This window comes from Giraffa tippelskirchi, chromosome 5, assembly GCF_054371585.1.
Source record: "Giraffa tippelskirchi isolate mGirTip1 chromosome 5, T2T-mGirTip1v1.2.pri, whole genome shotgun sequence".
Classification (NCBI taxonomy): domain Eukaryota; kingdom Metazoa; phylum Chordata; class Mammalia; order Artiodactyla; family Giraffidae; genus Giraffa; species Giraffa tippelskirchi.
Window position 1 is genome coordinate 16,780,527 of NC_137279.1, and position 24,115 is coordinate 16,804,641.

The window sequence follows — 24,115 nt, forward strand, 5'->3', positions numbered from 1 at the left end:
ATAACCCCAAACCTCATGCCAGCCTTCTCCCTGGAGGAGGTATGACACATAATGGCTGATACACATGTTAATTCTTCCCTCTTAGGTATTCCTCCTAGTTGCCTTGGTTGTGTTATCAATGGGACCCTATCTGATCCTCAAAGATCTGATGGCATGAGGTGGGGGAAGGGGAGAAGAGAGAAGAAAAACAATGGGCATGAATAACACAGAGTCCACATGTGGTGTCCCCGATTGACTCATTCCTGTTAACACTGCGAAGGTGAGTAGTTTGCCTTACTTGGGGTGCTCAAAGCTGCTGGGACATCCCTCTCAGAGACTCACCAGCATTGCTCATGTCGCCTTGCTCTTCCTGCTACTGTGATTGTTTAGGAGCGGAATCAGCCCCCAGTCAACAGCACCCTGCCCCTTATGAATGCACAGTGACACCTCCTGCTAGGGGTTCCAGATTCTATACCTCTGTAATAGAACTCAGTCTGAAGATAAATCTTATGTTAACTGAGCTCCTGAATTCCCTTAACTAACATACTCTTCCTATACCTAGGGCTTTCGTCCATACTATTTGGTGTGCATTGACAGTTTCCTTTTAATTGTTGTCTAATTATAGGTCCTGAGTTCTGTCTCTTGAACTTGACTTCATTCTTTGAGGGAGTAGGAATCTGTTAACTTCTGATGTGTCTTTTGGATCTAGTATCCTTCTAGAAATTTAACCAGTATTCAATGAATATTTAATGACTTGACCCTCAGATAAGCTGGAAAATTCAACCTAATATCCATGTTGTTTTCTACCCCTTCTCTTCTTTTCCAGACAGTTTCCTCTGGTTGGTTGTGGGTTTGAAAAGAGATTGAACAAACATTAGTTTTCATGTAGAAGAATTAGACTAGGTGTTTGTACTTTATTCTCATTCAATTCTTAGTCATGCAAAATAGGGATTATCATCACCTCCTTTTTAATGCAAAATAGTAAATGCAACACTGAGATTGGACTCTGCCTATCTGATTCAAGAGCTTGTGTTATTTCCAATATGCCAGTAAATCAAACCTTCTTTTCACATGGAAAACATACTTCAATGGGCTTAGAAATAACTCTCCTGGACTTTCTCACAATAATGTATTTTTCTGTATAATTTCTTCCACTACTTCTTATGTATATCCTTATATGTTTAATTAGACTTTCCCACAGATTTTATAAAGTAAGATGTAAACAGTATCTGTATGGAAAGGAGCTACTTAGAAAAAGGTATCCCACATATCTAAGAAATTAACCATAAGATTGAAACAAAGCTATTCAACATTTTCATCAAATCACAGCATACAGAAGAACTAGAAATTTTCTGTGACCAGTTTTGACCAAGCATGTTCTATTCCTGATCAATGCCTCATTCATTTAGGCCAATTATTCCAAGAAAACAGAGGTGAGCAAGAGGCAATATGGGAAAGAAGTTATAATTCTTTCATTTTAATTTTTCTCAGGATGGTATGTGTGTGCTTAGTCACTCAGTCATGTCCAACTCTTTGTGACCCCATGGACTGTAGCCCGCCAGGCTCCTCTGTCCATGGGGATTCTCCAGGCAAGAATACTGGAGTGGATTGCCATGCCCTCCTCCAGGGGATCTTCCCAATCCAGGGATCGAACCCAGGTCTCCTGCACTGCAGGCAGATTCTTTACCACTGAGACACCATGGAAGCCCAAGGATGGTATAAGTGGTATAATGTTTTTTCAATTGTAAACTGGGCCAGGCCTACTTCTGGGGTCATGAGCAACTCAAAGCCAAGAGCAGAAAGGTTTTTGTCCACATGGAAAGAGTCTTAGAGATGAAGAACAATAATAAATGATGAGGAAATAGAAGTTTCTAACATATTCCCAACGTACCAAGGTCTAAAACATTTGTCACAAGTTGGAAATTTGGAACTCAGCATAAATTTACTCACAGAGAATGACTTGTTGTAAGACAAGTGCTCAGAATATTTTAATATAGAAATTAACTTTAGTTACTCATTTTTTATTGCCTTCAAATGGGTTTGAAGACGAAGCTCATGTTCACTTGAAGGAGAGGCAAATCATCTTGGGTAGTCCCACCTTTGGGTCTGATTTGCCACATTTAGATCCCTCCTCACACTGTCCTGGGATACACGTAAATCAGCCCAAAGAGGATCTTAAACACCAAAGGGGTCAAGAATAAGTACATTTATTAGGGTTTTGTGGAGTTTTGTTTTGGTCACTCAGTCTATGACCGTTCTTCTTATTTGAGATGAAAAATTGTGAGTCTTGGAGGGACTGTCTCCCATTATAAATGCCCGAGGGACCAGACAGCCCCTCTCCTGTCCTGGCAGCAAAGACTTGGACACCTGTCCTAGATTCAGCAATTAGATCCTCCATCCAGAACTTTTCATCTTGAAGGGGCGACTCAAAAGCTCAGGGGCAAGGAGAAATAATGCATGGTGGTGCCTATGACAGCAAATGCTCACTGGTGATGGTGCCAGCAGTAGTGGCAGACTGGAGATGGCCACAAAGGCTGGAAGAAGATGCTGTGGTTGCAAATTAGCCTTGATTTTGTTGGAGCAAAAACAGAAATGAGTGAATGGCCTTTTGGCGCAAACAAACAGGCCTGCAAGAGTTAAACAATCTTGGTTATTCTTTAGCTGTTACTGCTAATAAACACTTGTAACTAGACTTGTCCTCCACAAAGCTTCACAAAGCTAATTACTCTCTGATTCCATATAGATTATACTCTGCACCTGGCCTTCTCCCCCTACACTCTCTTCTAGCATTCTGCATTTCAGAAAGAAGGTCAAGGGCCGATAACTTCAGGGACACCAGGCCTACTTGCTGAGTTGCCTGATGCTAGCTGTGGTCATTTTGAAACTTTGCAGGAGAAAAAAAATGCAAGACCTTAATAAGGATATAAAACCTTCCCCTATTCCCGAGAGATAGGGGCACAGTTACTGAGGTGCTAGCCTGTTGTGTTTTGCTTTTGCCTGGCAAAAATAATAAAGATACTCTTTTCTATTTCCTCCAAATTCTGTCTCTGTATTTCTATTTGGCATCAGTAGACTGGAAACCTAGATTTTGGCAACAATTTTAATGGGAGGTGCTGCTAACCACCAAAGATAAAGTATATGTTGATATCATAATAGTAACAATGGGGACTTCCCTGGTGGTCCATTGGCTAAGACTTTGTGCTCCCAGTATAGGGGCTCTAGTTAGATCCCTGGTCAGGGAACTAGATCCCACACAACTAAGAGTTTCCATGCCAAAACTAATGATCCTGTATGCTGCAATGAAGATTAAAGATCCTGTGTGCCACAACTAGAACCCACCACAGCCAAATAAATAAATAAAATAGTAGTAGCTATGGCATGGGGGTATCACAATGATCCAACCCACAGGTTCTTGGTGGTGGCTATTGATTATAGAGTCCCTTGGAAAAAAATATGTGGCAGCTTGCTCAGATTCTAGTTGAGAACATAAACTCCATGGTGGCAGGAATTTTTTAATTTTATTTCATGATGCATCTCAAACATCTAGAGCAGTTTCTTTCACATGGAAGTGCTCAGTGAAAGAATTAATATGAATATGAACCAAAAATGAGCTGTCCTGTAGAATTCTAGACCCCTCATCCAATTTTCAATCCTGAGTCAGACCTAGAAGCTCTTGAATAAAAAGAAAGTATTTTGCCCTTTAGGAAGAACCTTACATTATCTTTCCAAGTATTTACTGAGTCTCTTCCAAACTTTCATCAAAGAGATTACTGGAGTAAAGTAGATGCCCAGAGCTTTGGGAAATCATTGTTAAGCTGGATCTGATCCAACACACAACTGGGAAGTGTTAGAGCTGAGATGTGAACTCAAGTGTAATTTTTAAAAAAACAATCTATTTTATATTTGCCTGATAATAATAACCATCTGGGAACTTGTAAAATATACAAAACTCTTGAGCCTCACCCAGGCTTTTCTACCAGAGCAGGGACCTGGTAATGTATGTGTTTAATGAACACCCTGGGTGATTCTTATCATCACACAACTTGGGGAGACGTCTGGCACCCTTTTACTTTGGGAATTCTAAGGTTTTGAAAGGGTCAGGAATCTAACTGCACGTAATTCATTGCTGGCTTTCAGTCCTTGCTATTACTGGGGTGACAGCACTCCATTTGGTTGCTAATAGCTCCAGCAGTCAGCCTCCTTGAGCTGTGGGGAAGACAGTAGGGCAGTGATTCGGAGTAGAGAGTGGCTTTACATAGCTTTATTGAAGACAAGTCTAAAAAACATAGTGTCTTAAGGAATGTGGGTATAGATCAGTACTGAATAGGCCACTCTTTTAGGAAGAGAACTAAAAGAATTTCTTTTGCCCAGGTTATGCTAGCTCTTTTCCAAAGAAGTGATAATCTAAGGAATAAAATGTGATTATTAAATTATCAAGAGCTTCACCCTGAATTCTCTTAAGATGAATGGGCATGTGTGTCTGTTACACTGATTAATGAATGAGGTAACTGATGATTGAAGAAACATGGTAGGCTATAACCATCTTGGAACACACAAAACATCAAGAAACACATGCAAACATACTTTTAAAAAATGTGTGCTATTTTGTGAATCTTGTTTTTTATATAATAAAATGCTTAATTTTTGTTTTATATTTATTTTAAAGTCTGACATTAAATTTACAAGAGCCTTTTTAAGTTCTTAGGAGAATTTACTTTGTTAGGCTTGTAAATCTGCCTGCTATTTAAAGTTTTTTTTGAAATCTTATCTTCAATTCAAAATATGAAATGTCTAAGAAATTTAGTTAAAATATGGAAGTGGTATCTGTTTAGGAAAATTTATCCAAAGTAAGATTTTATTGAAAAATGAGGACCAAGTGAAAGCAATTTAAAGTAAAATTATATTTATAAGCAATTTTATATGCTAAGTTTAAAAGTTTAATAATTAGTTTATTAAATATGTACCATAATATATTGAATACTGACTATAACACAAGCAATACCAAACATTTTGTTGTTGTTGGCATCATGCTCCCTTGTAACAGCCTATTAATCTGAAAAGTAAATTATCAAGCTTTCCATAAGACAATTTGCAGGGTTCTTCCTTAACTACCTTTCTTAGGTGGGGCAGGAACTCAGTAGTTTTCTCTGGTACTATCGGGCCATGAAATTCCATCACTGGAACCGTACCACCAGGCTTATGAGTACAGGAAAGTATGACCTCAGCATGCCTGCCCTGAACTCCTCTAACAAACTCCTGCTTATCCCTCAAAAACCAGATCAGAACTAAACTGACATTTCATCCACGTTACACCTATACTAGATACTTTATTTATACATTCAGTCAACTATTCATTGTATGCCTATTCTGTGATAAGCTAAACAAGCATTTTGACGATTTTTATAGAGTTGCTTAAAAAACAGTCATTTTAGCTCAAGTGTTTTGACACTGCTATGTTTTTGAGACACACACACATATATATCTATATATTTATGTGTATATAGCTACCTGTATCTATATATGTCTACATAGATATCCATATGTCTATATATCCATCTACCTATGTATCTAGGTATATAGATATATACATATATACCCTACATCTATGTTGAATCTATGCTGATTCATGTCCACACATCTAAGTTTAATAGGAAACAAACAGACCTTCATTATGCTTACTAGATGCTTGGAAAACACTCGCTTATACATTTTTCTACCTTCTTCTTTACACCTCCCTCGTTTCTTTTAAATTGATGTGTGTGCTAGTCGCTCAGTCCTGTCCGAATCTTTGCGACCCCATGGACTGTAGCCCGCCAGGCTCCTCTGTCCATGGGATTCTCCAGGCAAGAATACTGGAGTGGGGTTGCCATTCCAGTACAAACGGAGAGCAAGTGTCCCTTTCCCAGCTCATGGAAAGATGGTGCCCTCTGGTGGGCAATGCTAAAGATTACACCTTTCTCTCCAAAATTCTATTTGAGTTTTTTTATTTGTTTTTTCCAGATTTCTCTTCAGTTGATTTTGCATTCCGCCGTGATTAGGATTACTGTCAGAGTGCTCTTACCTACCGTGATATGAGGCATACAGAAAGTTTCTTATCACCTGAACAGCAGGCCTGCCCATTCCATTTTATCAGGCCTCAGTAATAATAATCCTTTCTGGTTTGAAGGCCCCTGCTAATATTTATTATTTCACCTCAGAGATACATGTTGTGAGAAATAATAATATTTGAGGTATTAATTTACTATAAGAAATGAGCTTATCAGTATCTGACCTCAAAAGTGCTCAAAAGAAGAGAAACATCTGAGAAACTCAGGAGAGAGACATCAAAACGTGGCTTTGGTATCTCTCCACCTTTTATATTTATATAGAGAAAAATTTTATATTTGTATAAAGAAAAATACCTTAACATATTAATATTTAGGCTTTTCTTGTCTGCCCTTATATATAACTTTTCTCCTAATTAGTGAAAGACATTGCTGCAAGATGAGGTCATATTGTAATGGCAAAAAATAATAATAATAATAATTTTTAGATTAAAAAAATCCAAAATCACTTCCAATATGAAAAAAAGAGCAGGCTTGAGTGAAGTAGCAAATGGAGTTTTGCCAAATCACTAGGAAGGAGTGTAGATGAAAAGCAGACTCCCTACTACCCCCACCCCAAGGCACTGGAGGAGTATGAGCTAGGCCACAGGCAGGAGGAGCTGCAGGGCTGGGCAAGGCCTGAAAAGATACCCAAGGTTGTGGGTGAGAAACAAAGGGAAGGGACCCAGAGGTGACAACCAGGAAGAGGGTAGAGCCTCCAGGGGAAAGTGCGGAGCTCCACTGTCACCAGGAGCAAGGAGAAGCACAAAACAGGACTAGTGCCTGCAGAATATTTTATTTCCACCTGGTGGTTGCGGGGTGGGGCGCGGGCAGCGGGAATCATGGCTCTTCTCTCGTGTGGAGCAACATGGTTACCAGATCATCCCACCCCTGCAAGGTGTGAGCTTTTGATGGAGAGCTAATCCCTGCTTGCACAGTGGATGTTCAGCACATGCATACCAGCCCTCCCTCTCATCCTGAGACAGCACTGAGCCCCCTGTAAATAACACTGAAAGTACCCCCTTCCTTTGCAATTCTCAGAATGCTCACAAGCCCCTAAAACCAGAGGGCAGAAGCTTGTAACAGCCAGACAATTTACCCGTGCTATACCTTAACTTTTTTTTTTAAGGCTTTATTGAATTTATTACAATATTGTTTCTGGTTTTTTTGTGTGTGTGTGGTGGCAAGGGATGTGCGATTCCAGTTCCCTTACCAGAGATTGAACTGCATCCCCTGCACTGGAAGGTAAAGTTCTAACCACTGGGCTGCCAGAGAAGTCCTTACACCTTAACTTTTGAACAAGAAAATTAACAAGGAAGAATAGGGCAGAACCAAAGGAAAAAGGCTCCATCTAGTTTTCCTAGGAACTGGAAGCAAGGGGGAAACTGGAAGGATAATGACTCTCTAGAATCCTTGCCCCAACCTCACTCCATTTAAGCATAGATATTTTAACTGTGACCACGAATGAGGGAAGCTTAGATTCTCCATACTCTGGGGACAGGAGGGAGAGATCCAAATGGGTGGCCTAAAGACATTCTTTTACAAGTTCTCAATCATTTAACTCTACTCCTCAGAATTCCATTCCCTTTGACATGCAGCTATTAGCATTATGTGACATGGCTAAATGTCTAGCTACCTTAAGCCAGCTTCTTAAGACTTTTTGAGTTTTAGGTTATCATCTATAAGCCTACCTCATACAATATTTGTGAGGATTAAAAAGAAAAGTGGCAGGGAGGGGGGAGTGGGTAGAATAAATAAGCCATTGGATTTCATTTTATATGAGATGACCCCAAAAGGAGTGGGTCCTGGTGAGTCTTACTTGGACATCAGTTGAGGTGTGTACAGAGCAATGGGCTGATCTACCCAGGTAGAAGAATCTGGCAGACACTACACTGGGTGAGCAGAGGGTGGAGAAATTCTGGAAGCAGGCGAATGCTTCTGAGCCCTATGTGCAGGCTTCTGCTCTCTTCTAGACCCTGCAGAGGAAACTGCCTTGACGGACTTTGGTGATGGTGGTGGTGGTTTAGTTGCTAACTCTTGTGATCCCATGGACTACAGCCCTCCAGGCTCCTCTGTCCATGAGATTTCCCAGGCAAGGATACTGGAGTGGGTTGCCATTGGATGGTATCACAATATATTTATGCCAAACTCATCAAAATGTATACATTATATCCAACTTTTTTTGGTATATTAAGTACATCTCAACAAAGCTTTAAAAAAAAGCATCTGACTTTCTGTTTGATAAACCATAAAGTAATCAAAAGAAAGGCCTCAGCAACAGTTCTGTGAGTTCCAGATGTTCAAAATATCAGTTAGGATTTAGTATGAGTATTGAAGCGATCAAGAAAGAGAAAGGATGAGGGAGTAGCTGAGGGGGTAATTTTATGATAGATAAATTATTATGCGGCACTAAAGACTGTAAATCATTTTAATTACTAAATGTCAGTGACCAGTGTTAGGTATTCTATGTGATGGGTGAGGGATATTTATAAAAACCCAAAGGCAGGATATAGTACATTTATTTTCACATTCTATTGGGTTGCGGGGGGTGAGGAATACAGAGAAGAGCACAGCAAGCAGGTGCCTTGGCTGGAGCTGAAGTGAGATGGGGAAATACTTGGGGAATTGAAAGTGTAGGTCACAGCAACAGGCCTCTTGGGCTTCATTTGCCTTTTCTCTGCTCACTGCTTAGCAAACAAGACTGAGAGAAGCCTAAAGAGGAGAGAGTCATACGCCCTTGGCACTTCTGAAGGAAAGACACCCGGTCTTCCTCTCTGACAGCTTCTCTTCCCTCAACTTCTCCTCCAGATGTTCTGGAATGTGCAGGTGACAGGAACCATTCCAGGCTCATCTGATTTGGGCATCAGCAAACGTAATGATACCACCAAAAGGAAAAGCCATAGATCCAGACCATCAGCATGGCAAGGGAAGCCACGTGCCAACAGAAGAAGGTGGTAACAAATAGAATATCATTTTTGTCATCATCCATCCATTTGTGGCCAGAGATTGGTTTGAACAGCATAAAGCCTATCTGAATCAGCCAAGAGCCTGCAATCATATACAAAAGAGCCTTCATCACCCAGAACCGCAATGAGTTGGGAGCCCACAGCTCTGTGATCCCCACCAGCAGCAATAGGAATAAGACCTGGATGAACAGGATGTGACTCTGTAGCTCCACTCCTTCTGAGTCCTCCACGTGAGACACCATCAGGGTCAAAATCAGAAACATGCTCAGCGCTTGGGCACCTTGCTCCAGGGCAGGAGCCCTTTGGGGCAACAAGTTCTGGCTCACCATGTCTACACATCCGCTCAGGAAGAAGGTCGCGTAGAGAGTAAGATGCTGCCACTGTTTGTCGTACAAAAAGTTTCTCTGATGAAACATCTTGGTGATAAGTACAAACTGCCCTTGAATGCTATGCAGTTCTTGGGCCACTAAAATAAAGCTGCTCAATGTCTTCACCAGCCCCACATAGTGTATTTGCCGCAGCCTTGCCCATCTTCCTTGGCTCCAGGGATGGCGTGGCGGATACTGGACAGGGAGGTTACATATCAAGGCCTTGAAGCTGAGCCGTGCGTGATAAAGTCCATAGAAGAAGATACACAGTCCTGGGTACAGATGACCCTCGAAGCCTCCCATGAAACTGAAGGTAGGTCTGTCTACAGGCAGAGACAAGAGGCTCAGGTGTGGCCACGTCAGGCTCTAGAGTCTGCAGGAAGCCTGTAGACTTTTTGAAGTCTACTTATATTCTCTATTCAGTTCACAGCATCCACATACAGAAGAAAAATGATCTTGGAAAAAACCCAATCTCATGGTGGGGTGGGTGTCATGGTTTCCGTTCTTGTCTTCTGCTCTGGTCCACTGATAGCTAATCAACCATTGCCATATGAAGAAATAAACATATTATCCAGCACAATGCTTGGGCAACTTCCCTTCTCACAGACTATGCTTCAGATTTATCATTTCTACCTTCCTTCCTTCCCCAATTCACAGAATGTCAGGAAGTACTCAGAGAAAGCAGGGATAACACACAATATAGGTAAACATTCTCATATATAACTTCATACAAATACCAGGAACAAATGTGCTCTCCTGGGTATAAATAGTTACAACTCACAAGTAAACATACACAGCACAATTACTCTGATATTATTTGAGCATGACCAGAAAAATGTTCACTCCTGAGAATCTCTTCTGCTCATCTCCAGATAAACCTAAAGTGCCACCACTTGAGGTTCCTTCCGTTGAGTTTCAGTGTTTTTTCAAGTTATATAGGCAAATAGTTTCTATGTAGAGGTTTTGTTGTTGTTGTTCAGTTGCTCAGTCGTGTCCAACTCTTTGCGAACCCACGGACTGCAGCATACCAGGCTTCCCTGTCCTTCGCCATCTCCCAGAGCTTGCTCAAACTCATGTCCTTTGAGTAGGTGATGCCATCCAACCATCTCATCCTCTGTCATCCCCTTCTCTTCCTGCCTTCAATCTTTCCCAGGATCAGGGTCTTTTCCAGTGATTTGGCTCTTTGCATTAGGTGGCCAAAGTATTGGAGCTTCAGCTCCAACATCAGTCCTTCCAAAGAATATTCAGGGTTGATTTCCTTTAGGATTGACTGGTTTGATCTCCTTGCAGTCTAATGGACTCTCAAGAGTCTTCCCCAGCATCACAGTTCAAAGGCATCAATTCTTTGGCCCTTTTTTATTGTCCAGCTCTCACATGCGTATGTGACTACTGGAAAAACAGTAGCTTTGACTATACAGACCTCTGCAGGCAAAGTAATGTCTCTGCTTTTTAATACGCCATCTAGGTTTGTCATTGCTTTTCTTCCAAGGAGCAAGGGTCTTTTAATTTCATGGTTGTAGTCACCATTCACAGTGATTTTGGAGCCCAAGAAAATAAAGTCTGTCACTGTTTCCACATCTATTTGTCATGAAGTGATGGGACTGGATGCCATGATCATAGTTTTTTGAAGGTTGAATTTTAAGCCAGCTTTTTCACTCTCCTCTTTCACTTTCATCATGAGGCTCTTCAGTTCTTCACTTTCCGCCATAAGAGTGGTGTCATCTGCGAATCTGAGGTTATTAATATTTCTCCCCGCATGCTTGATTCCAGCCTGTGCAGTTCACATGATGTACTCTGCATATAACTAAATAAGCAGGGTGACAATATACAGCTTTGACATACTCCTTCCCCAATTTTGAACCAGTCTGTTATTCCACGTCTGGTTCTAACTGTTGCTTCGAGACCTGCATACAGGTTTCACAGGAGGCAGGTAAGGTGGTCTGGTATTCCCATCTCTTTAAGAATTTTCCACAATTTGTTGTGATCTACACAGTCAAAAGCTATAGTGTAGTCAGTGAAGCAGATGTTTTTCTGAAATTCCCTAGCTTTTTCTATGACCCAACTGATGTTTGCAATTTGATCTCTGGTTCCTCTGCCTCTTCTAAATCCAGCTTGTATATCTGGAAATTCTCAGTTCACACACTGTTGAAGCCTAGCTTGATGGATTTTGAGCATCACTTTGCTAGCATGTGAAATGAGTGAAATTGTGCAGTAGTTTGAGCATTCTTTGGTATTGTCCTTCTTTGTGATTGGGATGAAAACTGACCTTTTCCAGTCCTGTGGTCACTGCTGAGTTTTCCAAATTTTCTGGCATATTGAGTGCAGCAGTTAACTATGAAGAGGTACTGATTTGAAATTTCTTGGGATTATGTTTGCAAAAAGCATTTCAGTAAAAATTCCTAGGTAATTTTCTCTTTCAAAATAATTTTTATTCATTTATTTTTTTTGGTCATATTGGGTCTTCGTTGCCATGCAGGCTTTTTTCTAGTTGCAGAGAGCAGGGACTACTCTCTAGTTGCGGTGCACAGGCTTCTCACTGAAATGACTTGTGGAGCCAGGCTCTAGAGCATGCAGGCTTCAGTAGTTGTGGCACATGTGCTCAGTAGTTGAGGCTCCTGTGGTCTGTGGTGCATGGGCTTAGTTGCTCGATGGCATCTTCCCAGACCAGGGATCAAACCCATGTCTCCCGCACTAGCAGCTGGATTGTTTCCACTGAGCCACCAGAGAAGCCCAGTAATTTTTCTTATGAATACTAAATTTTGAGAATCACTGAGTAAAATATAAGTACTTATAACAAAGAAGTTTCTATTAAGTTAGTAACCTTCATGTGAGTTAATCATCAAATGTTTTCTCTCATAGGGAATCCTCCTACACTGTTGGTGGGAATGTAAATTGGTGCAGCCACTATAGAGAGCTGTATGGAGGTTCCTTAAAAAACTAAAAATAGAGCTACCATATGACCTACAGTTCCTCTCGTGGGCATATATCCGAAGAAAAACATGATCTGAAAGGATACACGCACCCCAGTGTTCATTGGAACATTGTTTACAACAGCCAAGACATGGAAGCAACCTAAATGTCCATTGACAGAGGAATGGATAAAGAAGATGAGGTACATATGTACAATGGAATATTATTCAGCCATTAAAAAGAATGAAGTAATGACACTTGCAGCAACACGGATGGACCGAAAGAGTGTCATACTGAATGAAGTAAGTCAGACAGAGAAGGAGAAATATCATATGAGATCATTTAAATGTGGAATCTAAAAAAAAAATCACACAAATGAATTTACTTACAAAACAGAAAGAGACTCAGACTTAGAAGACAACTTATGGTTGCCAAGGGGAAGGGATAGAGAGATTGGTATGGTCATGTAACACACTGCTATATTTAAAATGGATAACCAACAAGGACCTACTGTATAGCACATGCAACTCTGATCAATGTTATGTGGCAGCCTGGATGTAAGAGATATTTTGGGGAAAATGGATACATGTATATTTATGGCTGGTCCCTTCACTGTTCACCTGAAACTATCAGAGCGTTGATAATTGGCTATGTGTGCACGCTAAGTCGCTTCAGTCATGTCCGACTCTTGTCAACCTGATGGACTGTATCCCATCAGGCTCCTCTGTCCACGGGATTCTCCAGGCAAGAATAATGGAGTGGGTTGCCATGCCCTCCTTCAGGGGATCTTCACAACCCAGGGATTGACCCCATGTCTCTTATGTCTCCTGCACTGGCAGGTGTGTTCTTTACCACTAGTGCCACCTGAGAAGCCCATGTTAATTGGCTATACCCTGATACAAAATAAAAAGTTCAAAAAATATATTTTCTCTCATGAAATAGCATTCATTTAGAGTGGTGGTGGTCATATTATCCTTCATAACAGTCAATCAAATACAAGGAATGTCTCAAATTAATGACGTTTTATATTGATCCTGTAGCTCTCCATATTGGTTTATTTATCTTTTGTTGCTACTATGAATAGATCTTCCATTTTACTTTTACTGATATAAGAAACTATAATATTATATTGATCTTTATATTAATCATTTTGTTGCATTTACATACTGTTCTTACTAATTTCCAAATGCTCTTATGTCATCATATCTGTAAATAATGAAAAAATTATGACCTTTTAGATATATTTTTGTCTTTTCTAAATGCCTTTCCTAATTGAGTTGGCATGGTATAAATCTATTGCTGTTTTGTTTATGAAAGCTTCCCTCTTCTGAGAAGTGTCCCCCTCAAACCATCTCAGTTAAGTGGGAGCTGTCATCTTTTAACAGATTCTACTTTCCTAGTAACAGATCAGTCAAGGAATGGGCACTTGATCCAGGGTACACGGGTTTGATCCCTGGTCTAGGAAGATTCCATATGCCATGAGGCCAACTAGGCCCATGGCCCACAACTACCAAGCCTGCAAGCCACAACTGCTAAACTGCAACTGTTGAAGCCTGGGTGCCCTAAGGCCTGTGCTCCGCAACAAGAGAAGCCACGTAATGAGAATCCTGCACGGCTCAACTAGAGAGTAGCTCTTGCTTGCTGCAACTAGAGAAAGTCCATGCACACCTACAAAGATCTAGTGCAGCCCAAAATTAACTAATTTATTAAAAAAAAAATACATAATGCTGAGAAACTATTTTTCTTTAGGGTAGATAACCATAAATGACTTTCTGAGTCATAGACAAGTATTCCCGTTCTTAGTTTTAATAGTGATAAATGTCCCTTCAAAGTGGTGGTATCAATTTTCATTCAACCCAAATTAATCAACAAGTTCTCTAGATTCTTCTTCCTAAGTAACTTTTCTGGTCTGTTCCTCCTAGTCCAAACCTACCCACTGCATTTGTTCAGGGATCACCAACCCTGCATTGTTGCAGTATCTCTTGACCAGGTCCCAATCCTCATCAATTTCTATCTACATTCCACCATTGTGAGGCTTGGGGAATGAAGACCAAATCATGCACTGGTTACTTTGAATTCTCTAGTGGCATCCCATGACTTGTGGATAAAATCCATGCCCTTAGAATGGGCTTCAAGGCCCCTCATGTTTTGCCTTGGCCTCATTTCCAGTCTCTTCCCACATGTACCATTGTCTCCAGGCATATCAGAAGATTCCAGCTCAGTATGGAATGGACTTCCTATTACATATTTTTTCTCTACCTGAGAAACTCTGCCTTCCCTTCAAGGTTCAACTCAAACACTGCCTCCTCTCAGCTGGGAAGGATACCACTCATGCAACATCTTCTCATGTCTATAGTTACACTTGTCACCCTGTTTCACCAGTCCTTATTTTCTGGGAAGTACTTGAAGCCAGAAACCATGTCCTGTTTTGTATCTTTATTTTTTAAAATTTTTATTAATTATTTACTTTGGTTGTGCTGAGTCTTCACTGTTACACACATGCTTTCTCTAGTTATGGAAAGTGGGGGCTACTCTATAGTTGTGGTGCATGGGCTTCTCACTGCAGTGGCTTCTCTTGATGCAGAGCATGGGCTCTAGGCACGCAGACTTCAGTAGTTTCAGCTCACAAGCTCAGAAGTTGCAGTGCACAGACTTGTGTGTGTCTGAGTTGCCCCTCAGAAAGTGGGATCTTCCTGGGCCAGGAAGTGTCCCCTGCTTTGGCAGGTGGATTCTTTAACCACTGGACCACCTGGGAAGTCCTGTTTTGTCTCTTTAGAATCTAGCTCCATGCCTGAAGATACTCAATGGTTGTTTGATGGATGAATGAATACATGAATAAATTATCAAATAAACACATGGTCTCTACCATAAAATGCTTATAATTTAGTTATAAAGACTGAATGGATACATACAAATGATATATACCAGGTCACTAATGCTAAGAGTGAAATACCAAATGAGTGAACAAATGACCAGAGATATGCAATTAGAAGAGAGAGCTCACTCCAGCTGTAGAAGTCAGGGCAAATGGGATCATTCCCAATGAAGGACTACAGAGACTGACTTTTGTGAGTTCCATTTGTCCTTAATTAAACACAGAAGAGGCAGAATGAAGGGACGTGGATGACATGGCATAATTATAACTTCTCAGAGACACAGACTCCCTTTGTATAAACCAATATTTTTCAACACTTTTCTTTTTTTTGTCCTCCCTAAGAAAGCTTTTCAACGTACGTTCCCTTATAATCCCTTCATGAAAATTTAATACCTAGATATACTGTCTATATTTTTATGTCCTATGGCTCTTTGGAAAGCCACAAACCATTGTAACACCTAAAATCACAAATTTTTAATTCCTCTGGGGTGACAGTGTACCCTTTGAGAGCACATGGTGTATACCAAGGGCGGAGTATGATCCAGCAAAGAATCTGTACTCTATACTCTGATGCAGTACAGAGCTCACCCTCAAAAAATGTTTATCTTCAAAAAATGTTTTTCTTTCAACAGTAGGCAGTAAGGGCTCCTTAGTGAGAGGTAGACGAGATGGCCTCAAAGATTCTTCCAAATTCTGGCTGTCAGAACCTAGAGATCTCAGGGGGAATGTCCTGGTATTTAATTAGAAAACCAATTTAATTAGTAAGCTAACTAAACCCATTAGGAAACTCATGTTCTATTAGAGGGATGTGAGTGAAAATTGCTTTCCTGTTATTCCTCTCTGGTCAATAACAGGGTAACAACTGTAAGAGAGAAGGAAGTGTCATCAAAAAGTATATCTCTGTTTTGGAGGTTTTTAGCCAAAAATAGATGAAATGCAAATCAGGAGACTCAGTTTGTCCAAGTGTGGTAGAAACCATGAGCTCCCCTCTATTAAGCCAGACATAGCACTGATGGGGTATCCACCAGTGATGGGGAAAGAGCAGGTGCAAGACTCACTCACTAATGCTCTGTGACCCACAAGCAAAGGCCTCCGCCTGAGGCAACACTCCTAGAACTACTGTGGATGCTTGGCTACTCAATGGTTTGCCCCCAGGGACAGAGTCTAATGGGCACAGGTCTCAACAGTAGAGCATGCATCTTGCTACACATCAGAATCACTAAAGAAGAACTTTATTGAAATGTAGAGTACTAAGCTTTTTAAAAATATATAGAGAGTATTCAGGGCTTCCCTAGTGGCTCAGAGGTAAAGGATCCCTGGTCTGGGAAGATACCATATGCCATGGAGCAACTAAGCCTGTGTGCCACAGCTATTGAACCTGTACTCTAAGAGCCCAGGAGCCACAATTACTGAAGCCCTCATGCTCTAGAGCCCATGCGCTGCAACAAGAGAAGCCACTGCAATGAGAAGCCTGTGGACCACAACTAGAGAATAGCCTCTGCTTGCCGCAACTAGATAAAAGCCCACACAGCCACAAAGACCCAGCACAGTCAAAAACAAATAAATAATTTTTTTTTTTTAATGCAGAGTACTCAGAGTGACTCTACTGAATAGTCCCTAAGTTGGGGTCCAGGAATCTGCACTTTGAGTCACACGCCCTCTCCCGACACTGGTGATCTCAGTGCAGGCTATCTTTCACCTGATGCTTGGAAACCATTGCCCTAGATTAGAAAACACCACTCTGGTCATCAGATCATACTTGGAAGCTATCTTCCTGCCCTCACTGACCCACAGATTCCCACAGGAGTGTGGGTAACATCTTTATAAAAGCATAATCCAAAAGTATCTTACCAAGAAAGGCTGGCATGCGGGAGAAAAAGGGAGGACAGGGGAGGAAGGCGGCTAAGAGAGGGATGGGTTGGGGAGGGAGAGGGAAGGGAGGGTGGAGGAGAGAAAGGGAGATAGAGAAGGTGAGGGAGAACACAGAGAACTCTGCAGAAAGAAGACAAAGAAGGTGAACACAGCCCAGACCCTGGGAGCGAGAGGTGATGAAAGGGGGAAACAAGGGAGCTAGAAGGCGGTGCTTTCTCTCTTCAGGTAGGAGAGAAGAAAGAAGTCCTCCTTGTCCAGGCTCAGGAAACAGTATCTGCTGGTGATTACGAAAATGGATGGATGAGACCTAGTTTGGCTAATTGCTGGACAGATGTTTTAAAACAAGGTATTTATCTTCTCTAAGACTTATTCATTCTCCTCATGAGCAAATGTGGAATTGTAATTGTGAGGATTTCATGAATTAGTGCATTTTAAAGCAAGTTATAAACATAAGGTGCTTTAAACTGTTAATCTCAGAGCTGGATGAGACCACAGGGTCTACTTCCTCCACGTCCCTTTTTTCTTAGAGGAAGAAACTGAAGCCCAGAGAGAAGTGACCTACAGGATGTCACATGGTGACTGGTGAGTAGGTAACAGTATATGCTGAGAAACTCAGTCACAAGCAGTCAAGAAGTTCAAGAGAACCCCAGCTCATCATCAGGCAAAAGGGGCAGGAAGTGGGGGAAGGCTCTTTCCCAGTCAGCCCCCTCAACTGACGGCCCCGAGGCCACAGGAGAGCCAAGTGCTCTTGCTGGTCCACAAGCTGGATATTGGTCTGCCCCACCCTGCCCAACCCCTCAGCCATCTCGTTAAGAGCAAAGGCCAAGTGAGGCATCCTCAGAATTGGCGGACAGTGAGAGCCAGCATCAAATGAGCAGAAGCATCCCACCCCCATACACGTCCACCATTAAAACACTCACTTGAATGCACCCTCAAGACTGGAATGCAGCTGGAAAAGGTTCTAATAAGATCAGGCTGGGCTTCCTGGTAGAAGGATGTGTTGGCTGAAGTTGGCTGGAGCAGCTAGTCAATATGGACTCCAAGAACACAGATACTTAGAAACAGGAATATACTGGTCTTTATCCAGTGCTAACCAAGGAGAAAGACTGGATTGGGGAGGAAATCCGTACTATATTAAAGAAGTGAAATCTTTTTGGAGAAGGGACAATTTATCAAGCCTTTCCTTTACCTGCTTTATTTTCTCCATGAGTACACTTAGTTATCTGTGTCCTGAGTCAACGTTCTGAACTAACTTATCCCTTGCTACTGTGATTTCAGGTGAGGAGCAGGGTGGGGGTGGAGTGTGGATGGGTAGTGGGGGGCACGGGGTGTCTCATAGGCAGGCACAAGTAATTCAGTCCCTGGAAAGACATATCCTTTAATGTTAATGAATATACTTGGCCTTCTGGTTTGTAAATGTCCACTAGTCTTTCAGAACCTAAACAGATGGATAAAAGTGAACTTCTGGATCTGTAAAGCTGAGGTGTTGGTCCCACTCAGGATTTATCCTGCCTTCCTGTGAACCCCAAGCCCTGCCCCAGCCTACTTTACACCATCTCAACTAAACAATACTCTAATACTGCCCAGATCACATACTTACACTTAAGGGAAACACCCCAGAAATACCAATGCCTTAACCCATTTCATTTCAACAAATGTTTATTAACCAGCTATAATCAGCCAGACACTATACCAAAAGCTAGTATTACAAAGATAAGTAAGACATAGCACCTGCCTTCAAGGAACTCAGAGGCAGTACCTTGTCACTCCAAGTGTGATCCATAGACCACCAGTGTCAGCATCACTGTGGAGCTTGTTAGGAATGCAGACTCCCAGGCCCCAGGCCACACTTACTGAATCTGAATCTGTATTTTGCTAGGATCTCCAGGTAATTTGTATGCATCTAAAGTTTGAGAAGTACTGATCTAGTAGAAAAGATCCAACTAAAGCTATCTTGAATTAAACTTTGTGGAGGTGAAATAAACCAAGTATGGTGGGAATAGCAAGAAGGGTCTGGTTAATTCTGAGGGAGGAGTGGCCATTTGCACTGAACTGAACTGGCCAACAACTTGGGGCTGGGAACAACTGAGAATAGGTAGGAGCACTCATTCATGGAACAGGGCATGAATAAAACTGTGAATGTGTGTGGGTGTGTGGGATGCGGGTGGGGGTGGAGGTGAGGGTGAGGCTAGGCCACATACAGAGTCAGATTGGGACAGACTGGAACAAAGGTCTTTCAGGAGCTCCTAAATCATGGATGGCTGCCCAGCCTATATGTGCTGTGTTCTTTGCACGGCCCTTGTCATCAGCCTTCCACACTAGGATCCAACCAATGCGTGGACAGGGACAAGCTTCTTTCCAATTCCTGGCTCTCGGTGACCCCTGGAGGAAGAGGGGCTGATGTTTGCAGACAGACAGCAAAGGATGCCGAGTCTCAGATCTCATGCCAGGCCACCTGGTCGCTGGCAATGACTCTGCAGAATGACCTTGGTGGGAAGTGGATGCACAGATTCCCACGGATTCCCACAGATTCCTGGCAGCCCGAACAGCCTCTAGGGAGAAGGCTTCTCCCTTATTCCGCTTGTAAGAGAAGCTGACTCTGGAGAAAGTCAAGGAACTAATGACATACAATGGAAGAGGACTGAGGCAGAGTCTGGGGGCTGCATTCCTGTCCTGACCCAGCCTCTAGCTGTGTGACCATAAGGAAGTCTCTGGGTCTCAGTCGTAAAATGAAGAAGATGGGCCAGGTGATTCCTAGGTCCTTTCCAGCCCTGACAGCCTGTGATTCTGGAGACTTCTAGTTTTAGAAAGGTCTGCCATGTTCCCCCTTTTTTCAAATTACTTAGATTTTTTAGGAGTTTACTGCCCAGTAGCAAAATAAAACATCCTGGAAAAAAAATTAAAAAAAAAAAAAAGACATCTTGGGAACAGGATCTCCACCCAACTAACAAGAGCACCTGGATTATATTGTCCATCAGGGTTACATTTAGAGGACTAGATACATAGATAGATTATAAAACAGACATTAGACATCTACTATGTGTTGTGTTTGGCAACTGAGTTGAGCACCAAATATGCAGTCTTTGATTCTGGCCAAAATTTGTCATATATATTTGGAGAAGTATGACGTGATTAGTAAAGAAGAAAGCAGTATATAATTCCATAATAAAGTGTTCTGTCAATGATCATTGTTAACATTTCACAGTGCTAAACATTTTATAGGAAATACCACATTTACCCCACTCAAACCTATAAGGTAATGAATCATTTAACACGTTTTTGCCTGTAAATAATAGAAAACCCTGCTGCTGCTGGCTTAAGCATTAAGAAATTTACTCTCTCACTGAATGAGAAACCCAGAGGTAGTGTAGCTTCAGAGCTGATTAATATGATGACTGAATGAAATCATCAAGGGTCCAGTTTATTTCTAGTTTTCTTCTCTGCCATTCTCTTTGGCCTTGTGCTCAGGTTAGCAACCGTCATGGCTTCAAGATGCTGCCACACTTAGAGACACCATATCTTCATAGAATGTCCAGTGGCAAGAGAAGACAGCTCTATTGTGTATATAAAATATTCCTTTATGATGGAATTGTTTACCAGAAGAACTAGAGCAGGCTTCCCCTCCCATCTCTTTGCCCAGACTTGGATTTCATTCCACCCCTAAACCCACCAGCAGCAAGGGAATCACCACTGGGCTCAGACTGCTCTACTTCACTTTACTCCTTGCCCATGGCTGGTAAGCAGGCTCACCTCCCTCTGAGAGGGGGGAGGGAGCTAGTGAAGAAAAAGGGAGAGGGGAGTGTTCTATAGGCAGAATAGAGAGGCAAGTGGTTGTTAAGGCAAAAAAAAATTTTTTTTACAGTTTTAAAAATGGAAATTTCGAGAATTAAGTAACTTGTTCAAGGTCATACAACTTTTGAGTAGCAGAGCTGGGATTCAGAACAGAGCCCATACCCTGGCATGTTTCAAATCAGGCCAAAGCCATCTGCCTTCTGCAGCCTCCCCTACCTTCCTGACCTCAGCCTCCAGGCAGTTACTCGCTCTGGGGTCAGAGGCTTCTTGCCCTCTCAAGGCTGCAATGCACAGATGCTATTACTCTCCATGCCTCCTCCAGGGCCAGGACTCAACCATCGTTTTATTTCTTTTTTCCCCCCTTTTCCCCAGGCTTAGCTACTTTTAAAATAAACCTCCATCTACTCTCCTCATTTTCTTTCTCAGTATAAAACATAGCTCTTTTCTTTTGCCTCTTCCTCAGCCTTAGCACTGCCCAGAACTCAGTCCTAATATCAGGAAATGTTTAGAATAAGCCAAGGCTCAGACTTTGGGCCCTGACAAGGCAAAGTTTCAATTCTGGCTCTGCCATGTACTAGCCATGTGATTTCAGGCTAATGACTGAACCTCTCTATGCCTCAGTCTCCTTACCCATAAAATGAGGATATTTACCACACAAGGTTATGGTAAGACTTGAATGAGACAAAGTTTAGCATTGCCCTCAATAAGTAGGAGTTACTAGCAGCTCATCAGTCTCCACTGTCATGGAATTCTCCAGGCAAGAATACTGGAGTGGGTAACCATTCCTTTCTCCAGGGGACCTTCCCAACCAAGGGATTGAACCTAGGTCTCCCACATTGCAGGCAGATTCTTTACTGTTTGAGCCACCAGGAAACCCTATTTTTCTTAATTAGTACGATAAAAATGAAAACTCATGTTACCACAGTTTGTGGAGCTTTCTCCACATTATCTGGCTTGATCCTCACAAGCCATGCTAGGGGGAGGATGCTCCCTCCCTGTGATGCTGAGGAGACCGTGTCTGAGAGAGGTGAAGAGCTTTGTTTCATTCAGATTCTTCTAATACATTCTATGGTCCATCCTTGGGGTGCTAGTCCCTCACTATGTGTGTCAGCTCACCCTTCTTGCTGTGGATTATCTGTTATGGGCTGGAATGTGTCTATTTCCCACTCCTAAACTCATATGTTGGAGTCCTAACCTCCAATGCCTCAGAATGTGACCTGATTTGGAAATAGGTATATTGTAGATGTAACTGTATGAGTGAAGATGAGGTCAGAAGGAAGTAGGATGATCTAATACTAATGGGACTGGTGTCCTTACAAAAAGAAGAAATTTGGAGCATGTCCATGGTGGTCCAGTGGTTAAGAAGACGCCTTGCAATGCAGAGGGATGAGGGTTCGACCCCTGATTGGGGAACTAAGATCCCACGTGCTGCAAAGCAACTAAGCCTGCAAGCTGACCAAGCCCACATGTCACAACTAGACAGTCTGTGCGCGGCAACAAAGATCCCACGTGCCACAACTAAGACCCGGCGCAGCCAAATAAATCAACACAATTTAAAGAAAGAAAGAGGAAATTTGGACACACACACAGGGAGAACACCATGTAAAATGAGGGCAAAATTGGGGTGATGTTTCTACACCATGAGGAACACCAAAGATTGTCAGTGAACCACCAGAAGCCTCGGAAGGAACCAACTCTGCTGACACCTTTATGCAGAAATCTGTGTTTCAGTTCCCCCTCGTCCATACTTTTGGCATGAACATCCTAGCTGGTAGGGTTTCTCTGTGGGTTCAGCCCCATTGCCTGCCCCACGGTTAACTCATGAGCCTGGCATCTAGCTCTGTGTTACAGTTTATATTTTATCACCTGGGGATTTGGAGCTTCTTTAGAGCTTGGATAACAATTGATAATCTTCTGTACCATTTTTCTAGATTCCTCATAGATGCATTAATATACAATATTTGTTTCAGGAAACTTGACTCAATGCTCTGTAGTGACCTAAATGGGAAGGAAATACAAAAAAGAAGTGATATATATATATATATATATATATATATATGATCTCTCTCTCTCTCTCTCTCTCTCTATATATATATATATATATATATATATACATGATTTCTGTTAGCGAAGTCCCCTCAGATCACATCCCCGTGCATGGCTGTCTCTCCACCACTCTCTCTTCAGGCACAGAAGCAGTCTGGACAAACCCACCTCCCCATTGGCCATGTTGAATTTTTATGGATCGCTGTATGCAGCTGCCACTGCAACTTTCCCATGGTGCAGTGAGTCAAGCAAGGCCCTAACACCCATAGAGACACATCTGGTTATTTCCATCACCTGAGCCAGCAGTTGATGATCTAATAGAAAGCTAGATTTCTACAGACTTCTATATAGCTCCAAGCTGCTGTCAGAGCCCAACATCACTGGTTTACAAACACTTTCTTTGCCTGCTTTTTCCTTCTAGCTATGCTCCTGACTAATCTCTCTATGTGAAAAGCCCCAGGATCAAAAGAGGATATTGAGTTATAATCTAATAATCTAACAATATAAAGAATTCAGCAATGACTACAATCTCCTGTGAGAGCTTTCCTTACAACTTGGACCACGTGAAAAAATAGGATTACTGAAGAAGGGACTATAATCTGAAGCTAAGTGGGGTTTAACTAGATGGAGCTGTCACCTTCTGGCCAAATAGTATTGCTGCTCTCTCTCATAGTTCTCCATTACTCCATCATTTATTGACTCCTCAGAACTGGATGGCATTTAAACATTAACTAATGGCACTAATAAACCTTCTATGCAACATACTCTGTGGATAGCAGATCCTTACAATAAGCATACTCCCTATTTGACAGATAAAGTAATTAAGGTTTAGGGACTTGTCAGAGGTCACATAGGCAGGAGGTGAAAGACTGGGATTTAAACCCGGGTTGAGTCGGGACCATAGCCTGGTACTTGTTCCTGGGCCACACTGCCTCTTGGACTGACCCTCATCACTCATTCTCTGGGTAACTGGACTGTGTCAATCTTGCCTGATCAGACTCTCAATACTATACATGACAAGATGAATAACCCTACTTCTAAAATACCAGCTGGGTTGCAGTTTTCTCACCCTGATTCACGGAAATGAAGAGGCATTGTTAAGGGATCTAGGCTCCTGTCTGAGAAACCAGGGCCTGCTGCTAACAACCAGCTGACAGCAGTGCCTAGCTTTCTGCAGAAACAGTCTGTTTCAAAGGCACCATCAAATGTACTCTTTGGAAAAAC

At 42.0% G+C, this 24,115-nt stretch overlaps 1 protein-coding gene and 1 long non-coding RNA gene across 47 annotated transcripts in view; one reads left to right on the forward strand and one right to left on the reverse strand.

Moving 5' to 3' along the window:
* RGSL1 (regulator of G protein signaling like 1) overlaps positions 1-24,115 on the reverse strand; it is a 126,647-nt gene that overhangs the window by 69,624 nt on the left and 32,908 nt on the right. For 28 of the 46 annotated variants that reach the window (XR_014052350.1, XR_014052360.1, XR_014052361.1 and 25 more), the window contains exon 1: positions 322-363. The exons of 1 other annotated variant lie outside the window; for it this stretch is intronic. Coding sequence is in view for 6 of the 45 variants with exons in the window: in XM_081485792.1 (XP_081341918.1) it covers positions 322-334 (13 nt within the window). In the remaining 39 variants the exon portion in view is untranslated. Of the gene's footprint in view, positions 1-277; positions 364-24,115 lie in introns of those variants that run through there. 17 more of the 46 variants (XR_014052357.1, XR_014052359.1, XR_014052365.1 and 14 more) reach the window with 1 other exon arrangement.
* On the forward strand, positions 97-23,653 carry LOC145504650 (uncharacterized). The gene is made up of 3 exons (XR_014052370.1): positions 97-259; positions 17,279-17,399; positions 23,313-23,653. It is a non-coding gene; the product is annotated as an uncharacterized LOC145504650 (long non-coding RNA).